The sequence below is a fragment of the Vespula vulgaris genome, chromosome 8 (assembly GCF_905475345.1).
Source record: "Vespula vulgaris chromosome 8, iyVesVulg1.1, whole genome shotgun sequence".
NCBI classification, from domain to species: Eukaryota; Metazoa; Arthropoda; class Insecta; order Hymenoptera; family Vespidae; genus Vespula; species Vespula vulgaris.
Window position 1 is genome coordinate 6,236,545 of NC_066593.1, and position 18,055 is coordinate 6,254,599.

General features: G+C 32.6%; 3 protein-coding genes across 4 annotated transcripts in view; 2 read left to right on the forward strand and 1 right to left on the reverse strand.

The window, feature by feature from the left end:
* Window positions 1–100: 100 nt before the first annotated feature.
* Window positions 101–4,062, reverse strand: LOC127065760 (eukaryotic translation initiation factor 3 subunit J). Its single transcript, XM_050998557.1, has 6 exons — window positions 3,907–4,062; window positions 3,716–3,798; window positions 3,177–3,290; window positions 2,933–3,071; window positions 1,394–1,558; window positions 101–1,326 (listed from the first exon to the last, which is right to left on the reverse strand). Exons 1-6 carry the CDS (start codon window positions 3,920–3,922, stop codon window positions 1,133–1,135), a joined length of 711 nt encoding a protein of 236 aa, XP_050854514.1. The 5' UTR covers window positions 3,923–4,062; the 3' UTR covers window positions 101–1,132.
* Window positions 4,063–4,313: 251 nt separating this feature from the next.
* On the forward strand, window positions 4,314–11,045 carry LOC127065749 (bifunctional glutamate/proline--tRNA ligase). Its single transcript, XM_050998540.1, has 13 exons — window positions 4,314–4,493; window positions 4,706–4,885; window positions 4,963–5,372; window positions 5,496–5,847; window positions 5,919–6,090; window positions 6,182–6,583; window positions 6,663–7,095; window positions 7,196–7,417; window positions 7,512–9,296; window positions 9,413–9,814; window positions 9,883–10,274; window positions 10,394–10,537; window positions 10,646–11,045. Exons 1-13 carry the CDS (start codon window positions 4,451–4,453, stop codon window positions 10,809–10,811), a joined length of 5,103 nt encoding a protein of 1,700 aa, XP_050854497.1. The 5' UTR covers window positions 4,314–4,450; the 3' UTR covers window positions 10,812–11,045.
* Window positions 11,046–14,913: 3,868 nt separating this feature from the next.
* LOC127065752 (neuronal acetylcholine receptor subunit alpha-7-like) overlaps window positions 14,914–18,055 on the forward strand; it is a 137,227-nt gene continuing 134,085 nt past the window's right edge. The window contains exon 1 of one of the 2 annotated variants that reach the window (XM_050998549.1): window positions 14,914–16,211. Coding sequence is in view for 1 of the 2 variants with exons in the window: in XM_050998547.1 (XP_050854504.1) it covers window positions 16,166–16,211 (46 nt within the window). In the remaining variant the exon portion in view is untranslated. The remainder of the gene's footprint in view (window positions 16,212–18,055) is intronic. The other variant, XM_050998547.1, reaches the window with a different exon arrangement.

Sequence of the window (18,055 nt, forward strand, 5' to 3'; positions counted from 1 at the left end):
TGATTTATTATAAAATCTATGCTATCTCATAACTTTATTATATCTAAGAAAATAAAAAAAGATTGTATATCTACGTAGAAAATCAAAATAGCAACAAAAATTATTTACAGTCAACCTTTATTTAGGAATATACTCTTTTTCAAAACCAACTTTTAATTATTAATTGAAGTATGCATATGCGTATGTATGTATGTATGTAAGACATGTTATATAAAACTTCCATAATGCAGTTACATAATAGCTGTGCACTGCAGCTATGTAAGCATATTGAAGACATTTTAAACAGCTAAAGATATATTAAATAAAAACAAAAGTTTGTCCAATGTTATGCTCACGGATAAATAATAGAACAATTATCTATTAATAAAATCTGAGTACTATATATTTTTTTAATTATATTATATCCAATCATTATGGACCAGTCTGCATAATTAGTATGGGATATATATTATGTATGATAACAAATATAATATATACTAGATTAAAAAACTGCTTATAAAACATTGTATTATGTTGTCATATCACGTTTGAATTATATATAGTAATCAATTCAAATTCAATAAATACAGTTAAAGGCAAATTTGAATATTTATTCGTTGTATTTTAGATAAAAGAAAATCATGGTATATAACATACGTATTTTGGGCTATTTAACGATAAACTATAATGCAATAAAAAAGCAGTCTGATATTAAATTTAAAAAACTTGATCACACACATATATTTGGATTAATAAAAAATTAGAATTATTATTATTTTTGGATATAAGTGTTTATATCTTAACTATATTAATATTTGTTAATCATATAATATAAGTATGCAGACATTTTTCCTTATATGAATTGGAATATAGAAAATATTTTATAGTAACTCAATGGTGCAAGTAAATGTAATCATACAAAAAAATCCGTTTCAACAGATTATAGATATAGCAATGTAACTCTAACACTCTCTCCTGATTCCTGTTAAGTCGTATGCAGATAATATTAAGAATGCAGATCAATCTGCGTATACATTTTGCATATAATGATATATGCAAAAAGTATAATTATAAACTTTCTGTATAAATCTGCAAGTTAATATCCTCCAGTATGTATTTAGGCGACTAGAATGCTTATGTATATGAAAAGTCGCTACATAAAATCGTCATAATCGTCATATACATAATCACTATACTCGCTTAACATGGTATTTTCTCCTTCAATTTTAAGTTTTGCTTTACCCTTTCCTTTAGCTTTTTTAGGTTTTTCTCCTTTTTCTAATTTTTGTTTTTCTATTAATAAATTATCCACCATAGTCTTGACTTTCTTCAAAGCATTTGATGATACTAGAAAAGAATTATATTATTGAATATATTGGTCAAGGCAATATATAAATAAAATAAATATACTAACAATTTAGGGCAATGGACTTTATAAGTTCTTCTGCAAATGGTGGAAATTCAGAATGTTTTTTAAATTGGTTGATTTTTTGCGAAAGTGCAGTACCAAATTGTTCAAATTCTTCTTTTGTGTTAGGATTCATAGCATCCAGACCTGTTGATGATTCTTCAGTTACACCTGTAAAATACAATACAATATATTAATTACGTTTCTAAAGAAACATAATTTCTTTACAGAATACATAATTATATATTTTGATTGTATAAGGCTTGTGATATATGTAGCAGTTTTATAGATTTACTTATTATTGTATAAAACAAAGTTTTTCTAATAAAAGAATATGTATCTAAGTTACATTTGTTTATAAAATTAAATTCAAAATAATTATATTTAATAATTAATAATACTTATATGCAATCATAATATTTAAAACTAAAAAGAATCCATAGAATTTTATAAGAGTTATTTGGAAGTAATTATTTCGGATACTTCAAATAAAATTCTTAATCTTATAATGTATGCCCGTTTGTACGGTCGTACGTACACACATTACATACACGCGCTTGCGCGTGAGTTGCACGCGCGTGTGTACACACATAACTAATCAGGAACAGTACAGGAGACTAACAACAAGATAAAAGGTTGCAAACTAACATGAACACAATAATTTGCATAGAATAGCAACTTTTATTAAAATACATAACAGTATTTGTTCAGTACCATAAAATTTGTAGTAAATTTTAGTGTATACGTTTGTATATATATAACTGTCCCTAGTACAGTTCCTGACAATTATACATAAATTTGTATGAGCTCTTTTTGTCGTACTCTTAGATTAATGGTACTTAGAATATCATATTGTAATATTTTACTCACGTTTGTGCCACTTCTTTTATTATGAAATACTTTGTTTTTATACTTATATCATATCTATATAATACTGTACAATTTTATGTATAAGAGAATAGTAAATACTTTTCTGTGTGTACACAATACCACAAAGATATAAATAAACATGCACATATAAGTACATGCATTTATGAAATTTTAGTTTATGATCAAATAAATTAAAGATAAATCATTTATGCTGCCAATTGCTCTGTTTCTCTCTCTCTCTCTTTCTTTCTCTCTCTCTCTCTTTCTCTCTCTCTCTCTCTCTCTGTCTCACTAGTCTTATATCTTAATTTATTATAATATATTATCTGTTGTCATTGTGTAAAACAGAACATCTTTATGTAATTTAATATAGTTTAAAAAACTTTGATTCTTTTAAAATCTACTATATTATCTCATAAAGATGTATTATATTATTATGAAAATGCATGACACAATGGTTGAGAAAAAAATTCATTTTCATTATAAATTAGATGATTTATGTTTAAAAATATTTATAAAAATTTTAAAAATCATGCATAAATTGATTTAGATAATGATTTTGCATAAGGCATGAGATATGTAAAAAAAATTACACTTTCGACGTGCAAATGACACGTTATTTTTTCTCCCCCTTATGTGGTTTACGCGGACTAAAATCTACAAGGTTTAACAAACCAAATGTTTCCATTGCCAATCGTAAGTCAGCCTCTTCCTGTAACCTCTGTCGCCTTAACAGCTCTACTCTCTTTTCTTCTGGTGTTAATGCTTCTTCTTTTTCCTTAGCTTTTCTTTCAGCTTCCTCTTTCGCTTTTTTCTAAAGAACAAAATGAATGCTTTATGTAAATACATAAGGTAATAGATCATTTAATATATATTTATATAATTCATATAATTATTAAAACTGATAAGGCAGACTAACCTCGCGTTCTTCGATCCTTTCAGTAAGAGCTTTCTTAGGTTTTGGTTTGGCTTTTGGTACTTCTGCAGGTTTTTCTACATCTTTCTTCTCTTCTTCAATATCCTCCCAGCTATCCTGTTTATTTATTATTTATGAAGACTAAAATAACTACAAATCTAATACAAATATCTATTAAATTGTATTTATCATTTAACTATTACTTAACGTTACAAAAAAAATGTTTATTGGAATATATGAAAAAATACGAAGTAAATTATAAAATTACTAAAATATAAAAAAAGTATTCTACCTATATATGATTTTATTACCATGTATTAGTGAATTTTTATCTGTATTTCCAGTAATTTATAATATAAGGATCAATTGGTATAGAGTGAAAATAATCCTTGAGAATGTAAACAATAATTTTCAAATAATAAAGGCCAGCTTGAGTTGCAAGAGTCAACATGTGTGTTCGCTGTAGGTTAAGTTCAGAATAACACACATAATCACAAAAATACATCGAATAATGAATATTTATTTTATTGAAATGGTTATACCTTTACATCTTCGTCTTCATCTTCACCTTCCCATTTGTTTGATCTCATTGCGAGATCAAATTTCGCTTCAACATTGTCCACATCTGTAAAGTGCACGAGGTTAAAATTAATACCGCATTTTATCACGCATTTGTTATTAGAACATTGAAAATTATAATGAAAATAAATCATTAACTATCACAGATACACACCCCACTCATCATCCATGATTATAACTGATTATTTTGCAAGTATTGTTCCTATTAATAAATTTGAAACTCTTCGACCTAACGCAAAAGAACCAGGAACGGCCGGAATCAAGGGAGTCATACTAAAGTTCCTGTGAATACAGGAAGAACGAGCTTATGTAGGATACCAAGTTTCAGCATAGACGAAATATAGTATAGATTTAACAAGTAATGGAAATTTCAATTTTTGATCATGGCAAGTTGTGGAGAAATTTTTAAAAAGAGATCGTAGCGTTAATATTGATAAAAGTAATAACTATAAAGTAGAACATGCTTGGATGTTAAATAATTGTTTCTGACACATCGTTGGTAATGTAGAAAATAACTAAAGCAATTGTGCCATTTGTATAAAACAATGACCTGACTTAGCAAGCCCTACGGTCAGCGATCGACTGTCGCTAGCAGTTGCTATTTGGTGGTTCTAGGCAATTGTGGAATACACGTGGTGTGTAATAAAAAAAATTCAGTACTGTTTCAGAATTATTAGATTTTCAATAGTGATGCAATAATGATGCTGAAACTTAAAGTCAATGCTAATAATCCACCAACAGGTATGAACAGTAAATATCTTATTCTTCCTTTTCTTTGCAGCTTCTCTTTATTTTTTGTTTTATTATTCATACCCAATTGAACATATGTCGATTAATGTTTCATTGCATATTAGTTGTTAAATATTAATATATTAAATGTAATAATTTTCGTTTTTATACATTTTGGTTATCATATTGTTAATATTCAAAATTTCTTTTCTTTTTCTATATAGATGCATTAATAACAGTAGAAGTAGTTAATTATGAAAAAAAAGAAATCGATATAGTTTGGTGTAATGACTGGAAAGACAGTGGAAATCTTAAATTATTAGATTCCAATGATCAATTGCTAGCAGAAAGTGGCAATGAAGTTATCCGTTATATTGGTAGAACTATTGCAAAAGATTTATATGGTACGTTAAAATATACTGGATCATTCTTTTAGAAAGATACCATATTATAAATTTTCATTATATTTTTCTTTTCATAGGTAATTTAGATATTTGTGGCAGGACACAAGTAGATCATTGGTTGTCGTTTGCTATAGGACCATTATGTCAATCACCAGTCAAAAATGAAACTCTTTCGTACTTAAATAAAATATTGATGACAAATACATGGCTGGTAAATAAAAAATTAACAGCAGCAGACATTTCTGTTTTCTGTGTTCTTTTAAATTTATTATATTTGGAAAAATATGAAAAATTATATCCTTGTATAACCAGATGGTATAAACAAATGCTTTCTTTGCCAGCTGTTATACAAGCATTGTCCTCCATTAAAGATAATAAAATAATAATAGAAAATATTATACAAGTTGAAGAAACAATGAATAAGAAAGTAGGAGCAAGAAAACAAGAGGGTAAATTTATTGATTTACCAGGGGCAGAAATGGGAAAAGTAAGCTAAATGTTCTAATTGATCATAACTATTATTTTGTTAGTTGTTTAACAAATGTTACTTGTCTGAACCTTGCAGTTCATATATTCTTCTTAGTTTTTAATACTTTTTTTTTGGTAATAGGTAGTTGTACGTTTTCCACCAGAAGCAAGTGGTTATCTTCACATTGGTCATGCTAAAGCAGCACTTTTGAATCAGTATTATGCAGAAACTTTTAAAGGACAATTAATTATGAGATTTGATGATACAAATCCTGCAAAAGAAAATTTAGAGTTTGAAGAAGCTATATTAGAAGATATAAGATTATTAAATATTAAGCCTGATCGATTCACTTATACATCGGATTATTTTGATTCAATGCTTGATTATTGTACAAAGTTAATTAAAGATGGTAAAGCATTTGTAGATGATACACCTGCTTTGCTTATGAAAGAACAACGTGATCAAAAGTTGAAGTCAGCAAACAGAGATAATTGTAAGCAACATTAGTATCATTATATTTTGCATTTTATATCGTATGTTTAAAACATATATATTACTTTGTAGCCATTGAGAAGAACTTGAAATTGTGGAACGAAATGCAGAAAGGTACTGAGAAAGGTCAAGAATGCTGTGTACGAGCCAAGATAGATCATGAGTCAGTAAATGGATGCTTACGAGATCCGACAATTTATAGGTGCAAACCAGAACCACATCCCCGTACTGGAACAAAATACAAGTATTAAATAATTATTTTACTTTTATAGCTATATTGCTTCTTTGTAATTTTATATAATATTGTTTAATATTATAATATATTATTTTTGTAGAGTATACCCAACATATGATTTTGCTTGCCCAATTGTGGATGCTGTTGAAAATGTCACACATACATTACGTACAACTGAATATCACGATAGAGATGTTCAGTATTATTGGATAATTGAAGCATTAGAATTACGTAGACCACACATATGGGAATATTCGCGTTTAAATATGACGAATACTGTTTTATCTAAACGTAAATTAACATGGTTTGTTGAAGAAGGTTTAGTAGATGGTTGGGATGATCCACGTTTTCCTACTGTAAGAGGTATCTTGAGAAGAGGTATGACTGTAGATGGTTTGAAGCAATTCATTATTGCACAAGGCAGTTCTAGATCAGTTGTTTTTATGGAATGGGATAAGATATGGGCTTTTAATAAGAAAGTAATTGATCCAATTGCCATTAGGTATGTAGACAATATATGAGGACAAATTAATAAATATTGTATGACACTCAATTTTAAATGACAATTTTTATTATATTAGATACACTGCATTGGATTATGATAAAACTGTCCCAGTTAATGTTTTGGATAGCAAAGAAGAATGGGTGACTGTTCGAAATCATCCAAAAGATCCATCATTAGGTACTAAATGTGTACGAGTAGGTTCAAAAATATTGATAGAAAAAGATGATGCAGAAGCACTAGTTGAAGGACAAAATGCAACATTCGTTAATTGGGGTAATTTAAAAATTGAAGCAATACATAAAAAGAATGGTGTTATTGAGAGTATAGATGCTAGACTTAATTTAAGTGATGAGAACTATAAAAATACATTAAAGATTACTTGGCTACCTGCACCACAAAATTTTAAGGATTTAATACCATGTTACACTGTTTATTTTGACCATATTATAAGTAAGCCAGTTTTGGGAAAAGATGATGATTTCAAAGATTTTGTGGCCAAAGATACAAGAGTAGGTTAATTACTTTTAACAAATTATATTCTTTTAAAATATATGACGTAATTTCATCTGTTCTAGAAATGTTAATAAAACTATTATTATAAACTTATAGGTAGAAATACGAATGTTGGGTGAGGCAGAATTACATAGAGTGAAAAAAGGAGAAATAATTCAATTGCAAAGAAAAGGATTTTTCAGATGTGATGTACCCTATGCTGATATAAGTCCTTTCTGCTGCAAAGAGCAACCTTTAATTCTATTTCATATACCAGATGGTCATACTGCTTCTAAATCTACAAAGGCAAATGTTGATAGTAAATCAAGTGTCTCAAAAGTAAGTATTTATTTTTGCTAAATTGGATGATAGTTATGATTAATTAAATGCATATTTATTAAATCATTTTATATATTTCTGTTTCTTTCTTTAGACTGAACAAAAAGATGTGAACATAATAAATGATAAAATGATTACTCAAAGTTCTGAAGAAATACAAAAACAAGGTGATAAAGTGAGACAATTAAAAGCTGCAAAAGCAAGTAAGGATATAATTGATCAAGAAGTAAAACTTCTCTTAAATTTAAAATCCGAATACAAAATCGCAACAGGGCAAGAATGGAAACCAGTCAAGTCTGAAAAAACTAATGCAACTATAAATTCAGCATCTGCGAATAAAACTAATGAGCAGCTATCTGAAGAAATACAAAAACAAGGTGATAAAGTGAGACAATTAAAAGCTGCAAAAGCAAGTAAGGATATAATTGATCAAGAAGTAAAAATTCTCTTAAATTTAAAATCCGAATACAAAATCGCAACAGGGCAAGAATGGAAACCAGTCAAGTCTGAAAAAACTAATGCAACTATAAATTCAGCATCTGCGAATAAAACTAATGAGCAGCTATCTGAAGAAATACAAAAACAAGGTGATAAAGTGAGACAATTAAAAGCTACAAAAGCAAGTAAGGATATAATTGATCAAGAAGTAAAAATTCTCTTAAATTTAAAATCCGAATACAAAATCGCAACAGGGCAAGAATGGAAACCAGTCAAGTCTGAACAAACTAATGCAACTATAAATTCAGCATCTGTGAACAAAACCAATGAGAAGCTATCCGAAGAAATAAAAAAACAAGGTGATAAAGTAAGACAATTAAAAACTGCGAAAGCAAGTAAGGATATAATTGATCAAGAAGTAAAAATCCTTTTAAATTTAAAATCCGAATACAAAATCGCAACAGGGCAAGAATGGAAACCAGTCAAGTCTGAACAAACTAATGCAACTATAAATTCAGCATCTGTGAACAAAACCAATGAGAAGCTATCCGAAGAAATAAAAAAACAAGGTGATAAAGTAAGACAATTAAAAACTGCGAAAGCAAGTAAGGATATAATTGATCAAGAAGTAAAAATTCTTTTAACTTTAAAATCCGAATATAAAACTGCAACAGGCCAAGAGTGGAAACCAGATAAATCTCAAACAGAGAATATCAAATCAGAGAATAACGAAATTACAACTAACGATAAAATATCAGTAAAAATATTAGAACAAGGCACTAAAGTAAGGCAATTAAAAAGTTCAAAAGCAGAACAATCTATTATCGATAAAGAAGTTAAAATTCTTTTGAGCTTAAAAAATGATTATAAAACAGTAACTGGTCATGATTGGAAGCCAAAATGTGATGTGTCACCTAAAAAGAAAAATAAAGATGGATCTGAGAAAAGTGGAAAGAAATCTGATAAAGATATGACAAATAATGAAACAAAGAGTAAAGATACAGATACTAATAAAACTGGGACGAGATTAGGATTAGAAGTACAGAAAGAAGAAAACTTTGCTGATTGGTATTCTCAAATTATTACGAAGAGTGGAATGATCGAATATTATGATGTATCAGGTTGTTATATTCTTCGTCCATGGAGTTATGCGATTTGGAAGACGATAAAGGAACACTTTGATAAACAAATATCAAAATTAGGAGTACAAGAATGTTATTTTCCAATTTTTGTTACACGAGCAGCACTTGAAAAGGAAAAAGCGCATATTGCAGATTTTGCTCCAGAAGTTGCATGGGTTACCAAATGTGGAGATTCTGATATTGCAGAACATATTGCTATTCGACCTACTTCAGAAACAGTCATGTATCCAGCATTTTCTAAATGGTTAAGATCAGACACAGAACTTCCACTTAGACTCAATCAATGGAGTAATGTTGTGGTAATTATATATTTATACTTATAAATGTAATTATTCTGTAGTTAATTTATAAGTTTAATTTGTAGTTAATATATAACAGCTTTGCTCTTTTAATGATATTAAATAATTTATTATAGAGATGGGAGTTTAAAGATCCTAAACCATTTTTACGTACCAGGGAATTTTTATGGCAAGAAGGACATACAGTTTTTGCTAATAAAGAGGATGCTGAAAAAGAAGTTTTAATAATTTTAGATATGTATGCCAACATATATGAAGAGTTACTAGCTGTACCAGTAGTTAAAGGCCGTAAAACTGAAAAAGAAAAATTTGCTGGTGGTGACTATACAACTACTGTAGAAGCATTTATTTCAACTAGTGGAAGAGCAATACAAGGTGCTACTAGTCATCATCTTGGACAGAATTTTTCAAAAATGTTTAATATTCAGGTTGAAGGGGCAGTTGAGGGAAAAGAAAAGATTTATGTTTATCAGAACTCCTGGGGTATGACCACTCGTACTATTGGAGTTATGATAATGGTAATATCGTGATATTTTCTAAATATTCATTATGATTATTATATAAATAAAATGTATTTTATTGTTAGGTACATGGAGATGACAAAGGTTTAGTATTACCGCCAAATGTAGCTTCGATTCAAGCTATAATTATACCATGCGGTATTACTGCAACTACTACTGTACAGCAGAGAGATCAATTGATGTCAGAATGTCTTAAACTAGAGAATGATTTAAGCAAAGATGAGTCCCTTAGAATTAAATCTGATTATGCAAATAATCGTACACCAGGATGGAAATTTAATCATTGGGAATTGAAAGGTGTACCTGTAAGGATTGAATTAGGTCCCAAAGATCTGGAAAAAAATCAAGTGACATTTGTACGTAGAGACAATAATCAGAAAATGACAGCAAGTAGAACGGAAGTGGTAGATTTTTTACGCAATTTACTTACTGAGATACAATCTAATATGTTTAACAAGTACGTGAATATTATTAGTCATTCTTGTATTGTTATAATAGAGGATGTAACATTTACAAAATTGTAAGATTAATAGTTAACGGAATATAATAATATAAATAATTAATCAATTTTTATAGAGCAAAGAAGAACTTAGAAGATCATATTAAGAAAGTAGAAAAATGGGAACAGTTTTCTCTGGAATTAAATAAAAAAAATTTATTACTATCGCCATTCTGTGGAGAACCATCATGCGAGGATAATATTAAAGCAGATAGCGCGAGGTAAACTTATATTATTCTTATATAGATAGTATTTATATACATAGAGATAGAATATTTGAAACAGAACATTTCGCGAGTAATATTAATTCTATTTTCATAAAATTGCAGAGGTGATGTCGGTGAAGAAGCAGGAGCATTGGCAATGGGTGCGAAAAGTCTGTGTATACCTTTCGAACAGCCACAAACTTCTATACCATTAGATAATTTGAAGTGTATTCATCCAAGTTGTAAAAACAAACCTAAATTTTACACTCTTTTTGGTCGTAGCTATTAAATTAAGATAGCTATATTTATCGATTTGTATGCTGAGATATCTTTATAGTCTGTTCCTTAAACATTGATCTTATAAACATTTTCCATAAAACTACATTTTATTACATGGAGTATTCATGTTTTTGCTTTGTTTAGACTCGACAAAAACCTGTTCTGATGTTATTATGACATTATAGCGTATAAATAATTTTTGTATATGAATATGGCCCTAATATTAAAAGGTTGTATTTTCTGATATTTATTTATTGCTAACTAAGATAATGTTTGTTTTTTATTGTCAACACTGAAATATTCATTTTTTTTACAAATTGTATTGAACTCGAATGAAATGTCAAGTATTCATGAAGATATTGATAACAGTTTAGTCAATTCTTATTTTGATTGGTGAAAGATAAAATATGTTGTCTGGAAAAGATTTGTTTTCAAATATTTGTCACAGAAAGTTTACTGAAAAACAAAAAGAACCATCAAGCAAATTGTTTTGATGTTCAATCAACATTGGATATCAATTAAAATGATAATTAAAATATATTATTGATAATCGATCATGGCAACGTTTTATGTTTTAATAAATTGTATTAATAAATTTAAAAAACAAATAATGAACAATTGTCTTTTTTATAAATCTATATATATATATATGAATATATATACACGCACACACGTACACATGTCCATTGTCTATATATATGTTTTTAGATTATCATACTAACGACATCTTTATACAATATTTTTTAATCTGTTCACCTTCCTGTACTGCCGATAATGTCGATAAAAATCTTTTGAAAATTACCGTTACACGAGTGAAAGACCGTTGCATTTATAAGTGCTACAAGACCTGACACGGAAAATAATCTCGATAACAGCATATAAGTATGATAAAGCGTTTAATATATTCATTTTGCATAACTTTTAAATTATACGTTCTATAAAATACCGTCGTGTGTGTGTATGGGTGTATATATAAAAGACGCATAGTTAATTCATTGTTTTTCTAACATCGATGTCATATATATAATATATGTATAAAGTAAGTATATAAAGAAGAATGTTTCCTTTAGGGAATTTAAAAAATTCACTCTAGAACTAAGTACAACAAGCTATTTCAAGTCAGTTTGAGAGATTTATTTTCTTGGAACATTTGACGACACATCGCGCATTTTCCCCAGTGCGTTACGGCGCGACAGGTTGTTGTAAGTTCTTTGAAAGCGTTTGTACATATTATCATGTAACCCCAGAGATTTCTTCGAGTTGAAAGATGTTAAAGGAATGTTTTAGCGTTGACATCGATCTCACATAAAGGTACATTTATATCTCCGTATTCTGAGTGAAACGAGCAAAAGTATGATTTATCTGTATCGGAAAATTTGTGTTAGATAAAGTAAAAACATCGAGTTTGGTTATTAACGATTGTCAGTCAAGATTATTTGAAAGCAGGAATTAAGTAACAGAGATCAAGTAAAACATTTTAATCGCGTTCCATTATAAATATTTTGTTATTGACATGTTACGTGAAATAAAGTATTCGAAAGATTATGATATAGATAGTGGTCATAAAAATTTGATCGTTTCATATAGAATTAATATGATTTTTTATTTCAAAAATGTTTTCAAGTACGTTTTGTAATTATACATTTATTATTATTTTTCCATAGCTATTATAAATAGAATATTTTCAAAACACGATTCTATCTTCGTAATAATTTTAACTTCTTTAATTTGTTAGGTTAACCGTAAAAGATATAAGAAACTTAACTTATGTATAAAAGGAGGTTAGGTAATTTGCCTCGTTAGATTAACAAATCCGTCAAGCAAGCATCGTAGATTTAACGGAGACATAAATTTAACATCATTTTAACGTCGCACTTGCTTCTAATGACTTGGATGTAATTATGACCTGGTGTCAAATTTCGTGAACGGAGAAGGTTGTACTAGTTATAGAAATTAATGGTGATATCGTATATTTCTAAGAAACTAATGAGCAAAACGAAATATACAAATCATAGGGGATTATTCGAAATGATATATTATTTGACTTTATTATTTTAATTGGAACTCTCATTGCGAACATTGTCGTTGACGTGTTACGTAAAATATGAAGTACTCAAAAGGTTATAGTCTGGCGCGCGTCTTTTCGAAAGCTTTTTAAACTATTTAATTATGTCTGAACTGAAACTGAATGCTATAGATATTTTCTGGCAAGTTAAATGTATTTAACATTGTGTCAGTAGAAGGAGGGAGACAATCTTTAAATACTCTTTCCTTTGCAGGTGACGTTTAATATAAACTCTTGAAGCAACCAGCCAAAGTATTGAGGTAAGACACTGAAGCAATTTGCCAATAATTTTTATCAGGACCCTGTTTTGACACTAAGTGCTACAAATTTCTCATGTTCTTCTTCTGTAGGGATTAAATGTGTGTGTGTGTGTGTATATATATATATGTGTTATCAGTCCTGTAGATATGCTCTAGATTAATTAGTGTTAGATCTATTTATTTCTTCTCAAAGTCTTGAACGAAAACTTCATTTATTTAAATTTCTATCTTTAAATACTTGTTTAATCATACTAAACGCAACGTTTTCGTAATGTAGATGGTTGTTCGTTTATATTTCGACGGTAAAGTAAAGGACGTGGAAAATAAAAGTATAGGTATATAATTTCGCGAAAAAGATCATTAACCGCAAGAAAGATGTTGTTGAAGGAACGTGCGACGTAATAACGCGCCTTTTTTCCCTCGGTCTTTCCTGTTAATTTTACCCTCATGAGTTTCGTAATGATAGTTCTTACTGGCTTTAAAAGAAATCTTAAGTTCGCGAAAGACAGGAAATAGTAGACTTTGGTCCGACTATACATAACTGCGCTAACAGTTAATATGAAATTGCACATTGTATGTAACTTTCAAAGTATACTCTTTGCCCGTTGCACCTCTCTCATCGACCTCTCAAATGCTTCAAACTGTTCCTCGAAATGTATTTCGCTTCAAATCTGAAATTCTTCTAGTTAGATAGCTTATCGCAAAATAATTAGTGCGATTACAATTAGTGCGATTACAATTAGTGCGATTATAATTAGCGAATTGAAAGATCGAGGGGAAACGCATAATTACCGATTAACGTTGGATCTTCGGAAATGTTTTTACATTAATACGATCGTTATTGATTTATCATTATCTCACTCGTCCAATAATTATTTCGTTCTCCGAGCATTTCCAACTCGAGTTAACCAACTTAATTTTAGCGGTGGTTAGTTACTAAACTACCCATTGATGAAGAGAAGAATAGATATGTATAGCTAATACTTAAGAGTATTTAAATTCGACGAATCGGATAAAATGATTAGGAATGTCAAAAGATTACGATTACATTAATTACAATATTTTCAGAGAAAAGTATCGATATTGGAAGAAATGGTTTCATCTGATGATTTCCTTTATGCACGTTGATCAATCCTTGACAAAGGATATTCTTTTGGTCATACGATTTTGCAAATTGAGTCGAGTTGGAAAAAAATAGAACACAATATTGTAAGGACGATAGAAGAAGGAACGGAAAGTGGTGTCAAAAAGATAGGGGTAAAGGAAAATCAGCGCATGAAGGCGTTAAGAGGAATGGAAGACGATGTCCTCCCGCATAGGAACCTCTCTGTTGACTGAAGCGACTTGAGTCAACGCCGCACTCACCTACGGTCTGCCGGCACACGTTTTGCTCTGCGCGCTGAGATGGAAGGGTGGAGAAGAGGAAGTAGAGAGAGGGGGATGAGATGAGAGAGGGAGAACGAGAGAGAGAGAGAGAGAGAGAGAGAGAGAGAGAGAGAGAGACGTGGGTAGCACGAGTAGTGGCGAAGGGTTCAAGTATAAGGATACCGAGGCATGCGCCGTCCTATCATATTGATCTCGCCATAGTAACGATTCTCTCTTCTCCGGCGATGTTGGCATGCACTATAGCAAAAGTAGGGTGGGAGAGGGTAGTAGGTAGGCGAAGGGAGTTGTACGGACGGCATGGATATACCGTCACCCCGTCGTACCGATGTGCTACGACGAGATGTGGGGTGAACGAGAGAGGGAGCGCTTGAAGAACAGAGAGGGGGATGCTAGGTGGAAGAGAGAAAGGGGTTAACGAGAGGGTAAGGGAAAGAGAGGGAAAGAAAGTGATGAACGAAGGAGAGGAGGTGCATCGGTGGTGGTGGAGGTGGTGATGGCGGTGGTGGTGGAGTCCTGTAGCTGTACAGAGCGCTAGCGCCAAAGAGAACTGTGGTGGCGATACCGCGCGGCGCTGCAGCCAAATGAAAATCAGTCCAGCGTTGGCCGCCGGCGAGGACGTATCTGGCATTGATGTCAGTATTTTGAAGATAGAGAAAGAGATAGAGAGAAAGACTCGACTACATTCGCAAGATCGAGGGGAATCGCAGAGGCTGAGAGAATTGTGGTAGGGCTGAGAAGTAGGTAAAGAGGGAGAAAGGAAGCCGAGGAGGACGAGAACGAGGACGAGAACGTGGTGGAGAGGGTGACGAGAGGGTAACGATGAAAGGTAGCCAAGTCGAGACGACGGCGTCCAGGCGCTGCTGCCGCCGTCGCCGCTGCCACTGCTGACGATCATGAACGTTCCGGAGTTCGGTGAAAACAGGGTACATTGTATCTAGGTAGCCGGCTTTGTTAGATCGGATGATCGAGAAGTTTTATGAAAGAAAGACTCCTCGTCGAGTCCAATCGCGAGAATAACGATTCTTCTTCCCGGTTCCGTACGATTCTCCTTTAGCGCTTAACATTTGCTCGCGGTAAAAATCGGCTACCGTGGAGAGGCTGATAGAAGGAAGGTCGAGAATAAGAGAGGAATAGAGATATGTCCTCGATGCAGCAAGATGCAGCACGAGGGAAGCGCTTCGGTGGTTCTCCGGTTTAGTGCGTGCGCGGCGGCAAACGAGAAGAAGGGACACGTTGCTCTTGTTGCTGGTGCACGTCGTCGATGGTGGACACGATCACGTGCTCCCGATAGAAGAACGAGAAGAACGATGTCAGTGGCGTGCTCGAGGTATCTGCGATCGTTCGGTGGACCCTGAGACTAGAGTGGAGCAGAAAGAAGAGTCGGAGAAGGAGGAGGAGGAAGAGGAAGAAGGAGCAGGTGTAAGGTGGATCGCTTCTTTCCAACGTCGTCGAGAGAGTCCAAGTGGTCCGCTTTTATTCGGCGCGCCTGCAGCCACGTGCGGAGACAACCGGACGAGGAGGAGGACGCGGAAGAGGAGGAGGTGGAGGAAGACGAGCCGGAGGAGAAGAGGCAACGAGCAGCCGGTAGTGGTGCTTGTGGTGGTGCTTGTGGTCGAGAAAGAAGCGAGCTTCTCGGTTTCTATCTTTGCAAACATGAGACATTGGACACTCATGGCGGCGATAGCCCTGGCTGCATCGGGTAAGTCTTCTTTGACTCTTACTTTTTTTCTCTCTTTTTTTTTTATTTTTATTTTTCTTCTTCTTTCATGTCCCCATGATGATATCGAAACGACGAACTCTCTACGATTCGTCAACTTTCGATACTCAAGCGAGGCTCTCGTCCTATCCGACGTCCGACGTATTTCTTTTTTTTTTCTTCTCTTTTACATCGTGAAACGACAGCTTCCGAGCGGCTTTCATCGTGTTTCCGACTCAAAGGCTTTCCCTAGTTTCTCAATGATCAATCGACTTCCGTTTCTCTCTACCCCGTTAAAGCTCTCCAAAGTCGCGTCGAATGCAATGTGATTCTCTATGAAGGAAGTATCAACTTCCGACAAATGTTTTGGCGCGTTTGGCTAGTCGCGTTGAACGCGTACGTATGTACCTATCAGGTGGTAGTACGTATCAACAGTCTCACAAACGCTTTAATCTCAACACCCGTGGATACAGCCTCGTGGCTTTATAGAGAATGCGTTTGGCTTTTAGTAAGCGACCCGATTCTAGAATACGTTATGACATTTCTCCTTTAATATCAACCATTTTTTCGACGTTCTCTATCATGTTCACCTAGCACAAAACCTTCGAATAGCCTGATTTTCCTGCTCGACATATATTTCTTTATTTTTTTTTACCCCTTCTCTGTCATTATTAATCCACGATTTTCCTGACATATACGTACCTACTTGATCGCAATATTATATCCGAACTCGTCTGGAATACGTACCATTTTTATCATCAAAAAATGTAATGTATCTGACATTTGACGTAGCCGTAGATAGGTCCGTTAATCGTGAAAAAATTGTCGAAGATAGGCGATGTTTTAAGATTGACGTATGCTTTATCGTATTCCGATTTAAGAGCTTTATCCGTTACGATTTCTAGTCGCGAAAACGTTCTAGGGTGAGTATCGATGGTGGAATCGAAAGTACGAAGACAGCCAGTCTGTTTCGGTATTGACGTCACGCGTCGTGTTTTCGACAATGAGAAGTATCTCGTGTCTCGTCACCACGTTGATTTCAGTCGGTGGACCAAAGCGGGACACGACCGTGCGATGTGCGCAAAATCGGCGCTACGTAAATATTTCCACGGTCTACGGGGGTTATTTTTGTTGAATTTAATCAGTGTCCCGATCGTTCGTCCTTACACGAGACCGTATTTCTTCGAGCTGCTATTTCGTGTAGCTTTAAAACCATCCTCGAGACAGCGCATTAAAATGCAGGTGAAGATCCGTTAAAGAGGCCAGTAAATCGTTATTCAATATTCATAGGTCCGAAATCGGCGCTCGTGAATGTTCCAAATTTATTGGTTAAATGAGAAAGCGAAGAAAAGTGAAATCTTTGATGATTAGTCTCGTTTCTCGTTCGATAAGAAATCTATTTGACATTGACAAAGGTGTAGATAATAATTTTAATTTAATTAAAAAATGCTACTTTCTTCACGACGTGTAACAACGTAGCCACGCTAAGCCTCGTTTTTTCATCGTTCAAAGACTCATTGTTAGCTTTGTTTAACCCCACAGCAACGAGTTTTCCGATAAATCGAAGGTAAAAAGTGTTATCGCTAGGATCTTACAGAGTAAAAGAACGTTGTTTCGAGTAGCTCGAGTAAATTCCTTCGACAAAATCATAGTTCAAAGGTTTCTCATGTGTTTCCATCTTACGTATAGCAATGATTAGAAATGTACTCATTTCCAAGATTTCTATTTGTCTTTTTATCTTTGAAAAAATAATAAAAAATAAAATGAATGTTTAGCTAGACAGGTATGCACGTGACCGTACATTTTCTCTCGTAGGTTAACGTAATTGTACGCTGTTGAGAAAATTA

Bases quoted from the DNA above. Each gene is read 5' to 3' on its own strand.
- LOC127065760 (XM_050998557.1), bottom strand. The intron at 3,072-3,176 runs GTTAGTCTGCCT...TTTGTTCTTTAG, and splicing joins AAAGGATCGAAGAACGCGAG to AAAAAAGCGAAAGAGGAAGC. The intron at 1,559-2,932 runs GTTTGTTAAACC...TGTATTTTACAG, and splicing joins ATTGGCAATGGAAACATTTG to GTGTAACTGAAGAATCATCA.
- LOC127065749 (XM_050998540.1), top strand. From the start codon at position 4,451: ATGATGCTGAAACTTAAAGTCAATGCTAATAATCCACCAACAG. The intron at 6,091-6,181 runs GTATTAAATAAT...TTATTTTTGTAG, and splicing joins CGTACTGGAACAAAATACAA to AGTATACCCAACATATGATT. The intron at 6,584-6,662 runs GTATGTAGACAA...TTATTATATTAG, and splicing joins ATTGATCCAATTGCCATTAG to ATACACTGCATTGGATTATG.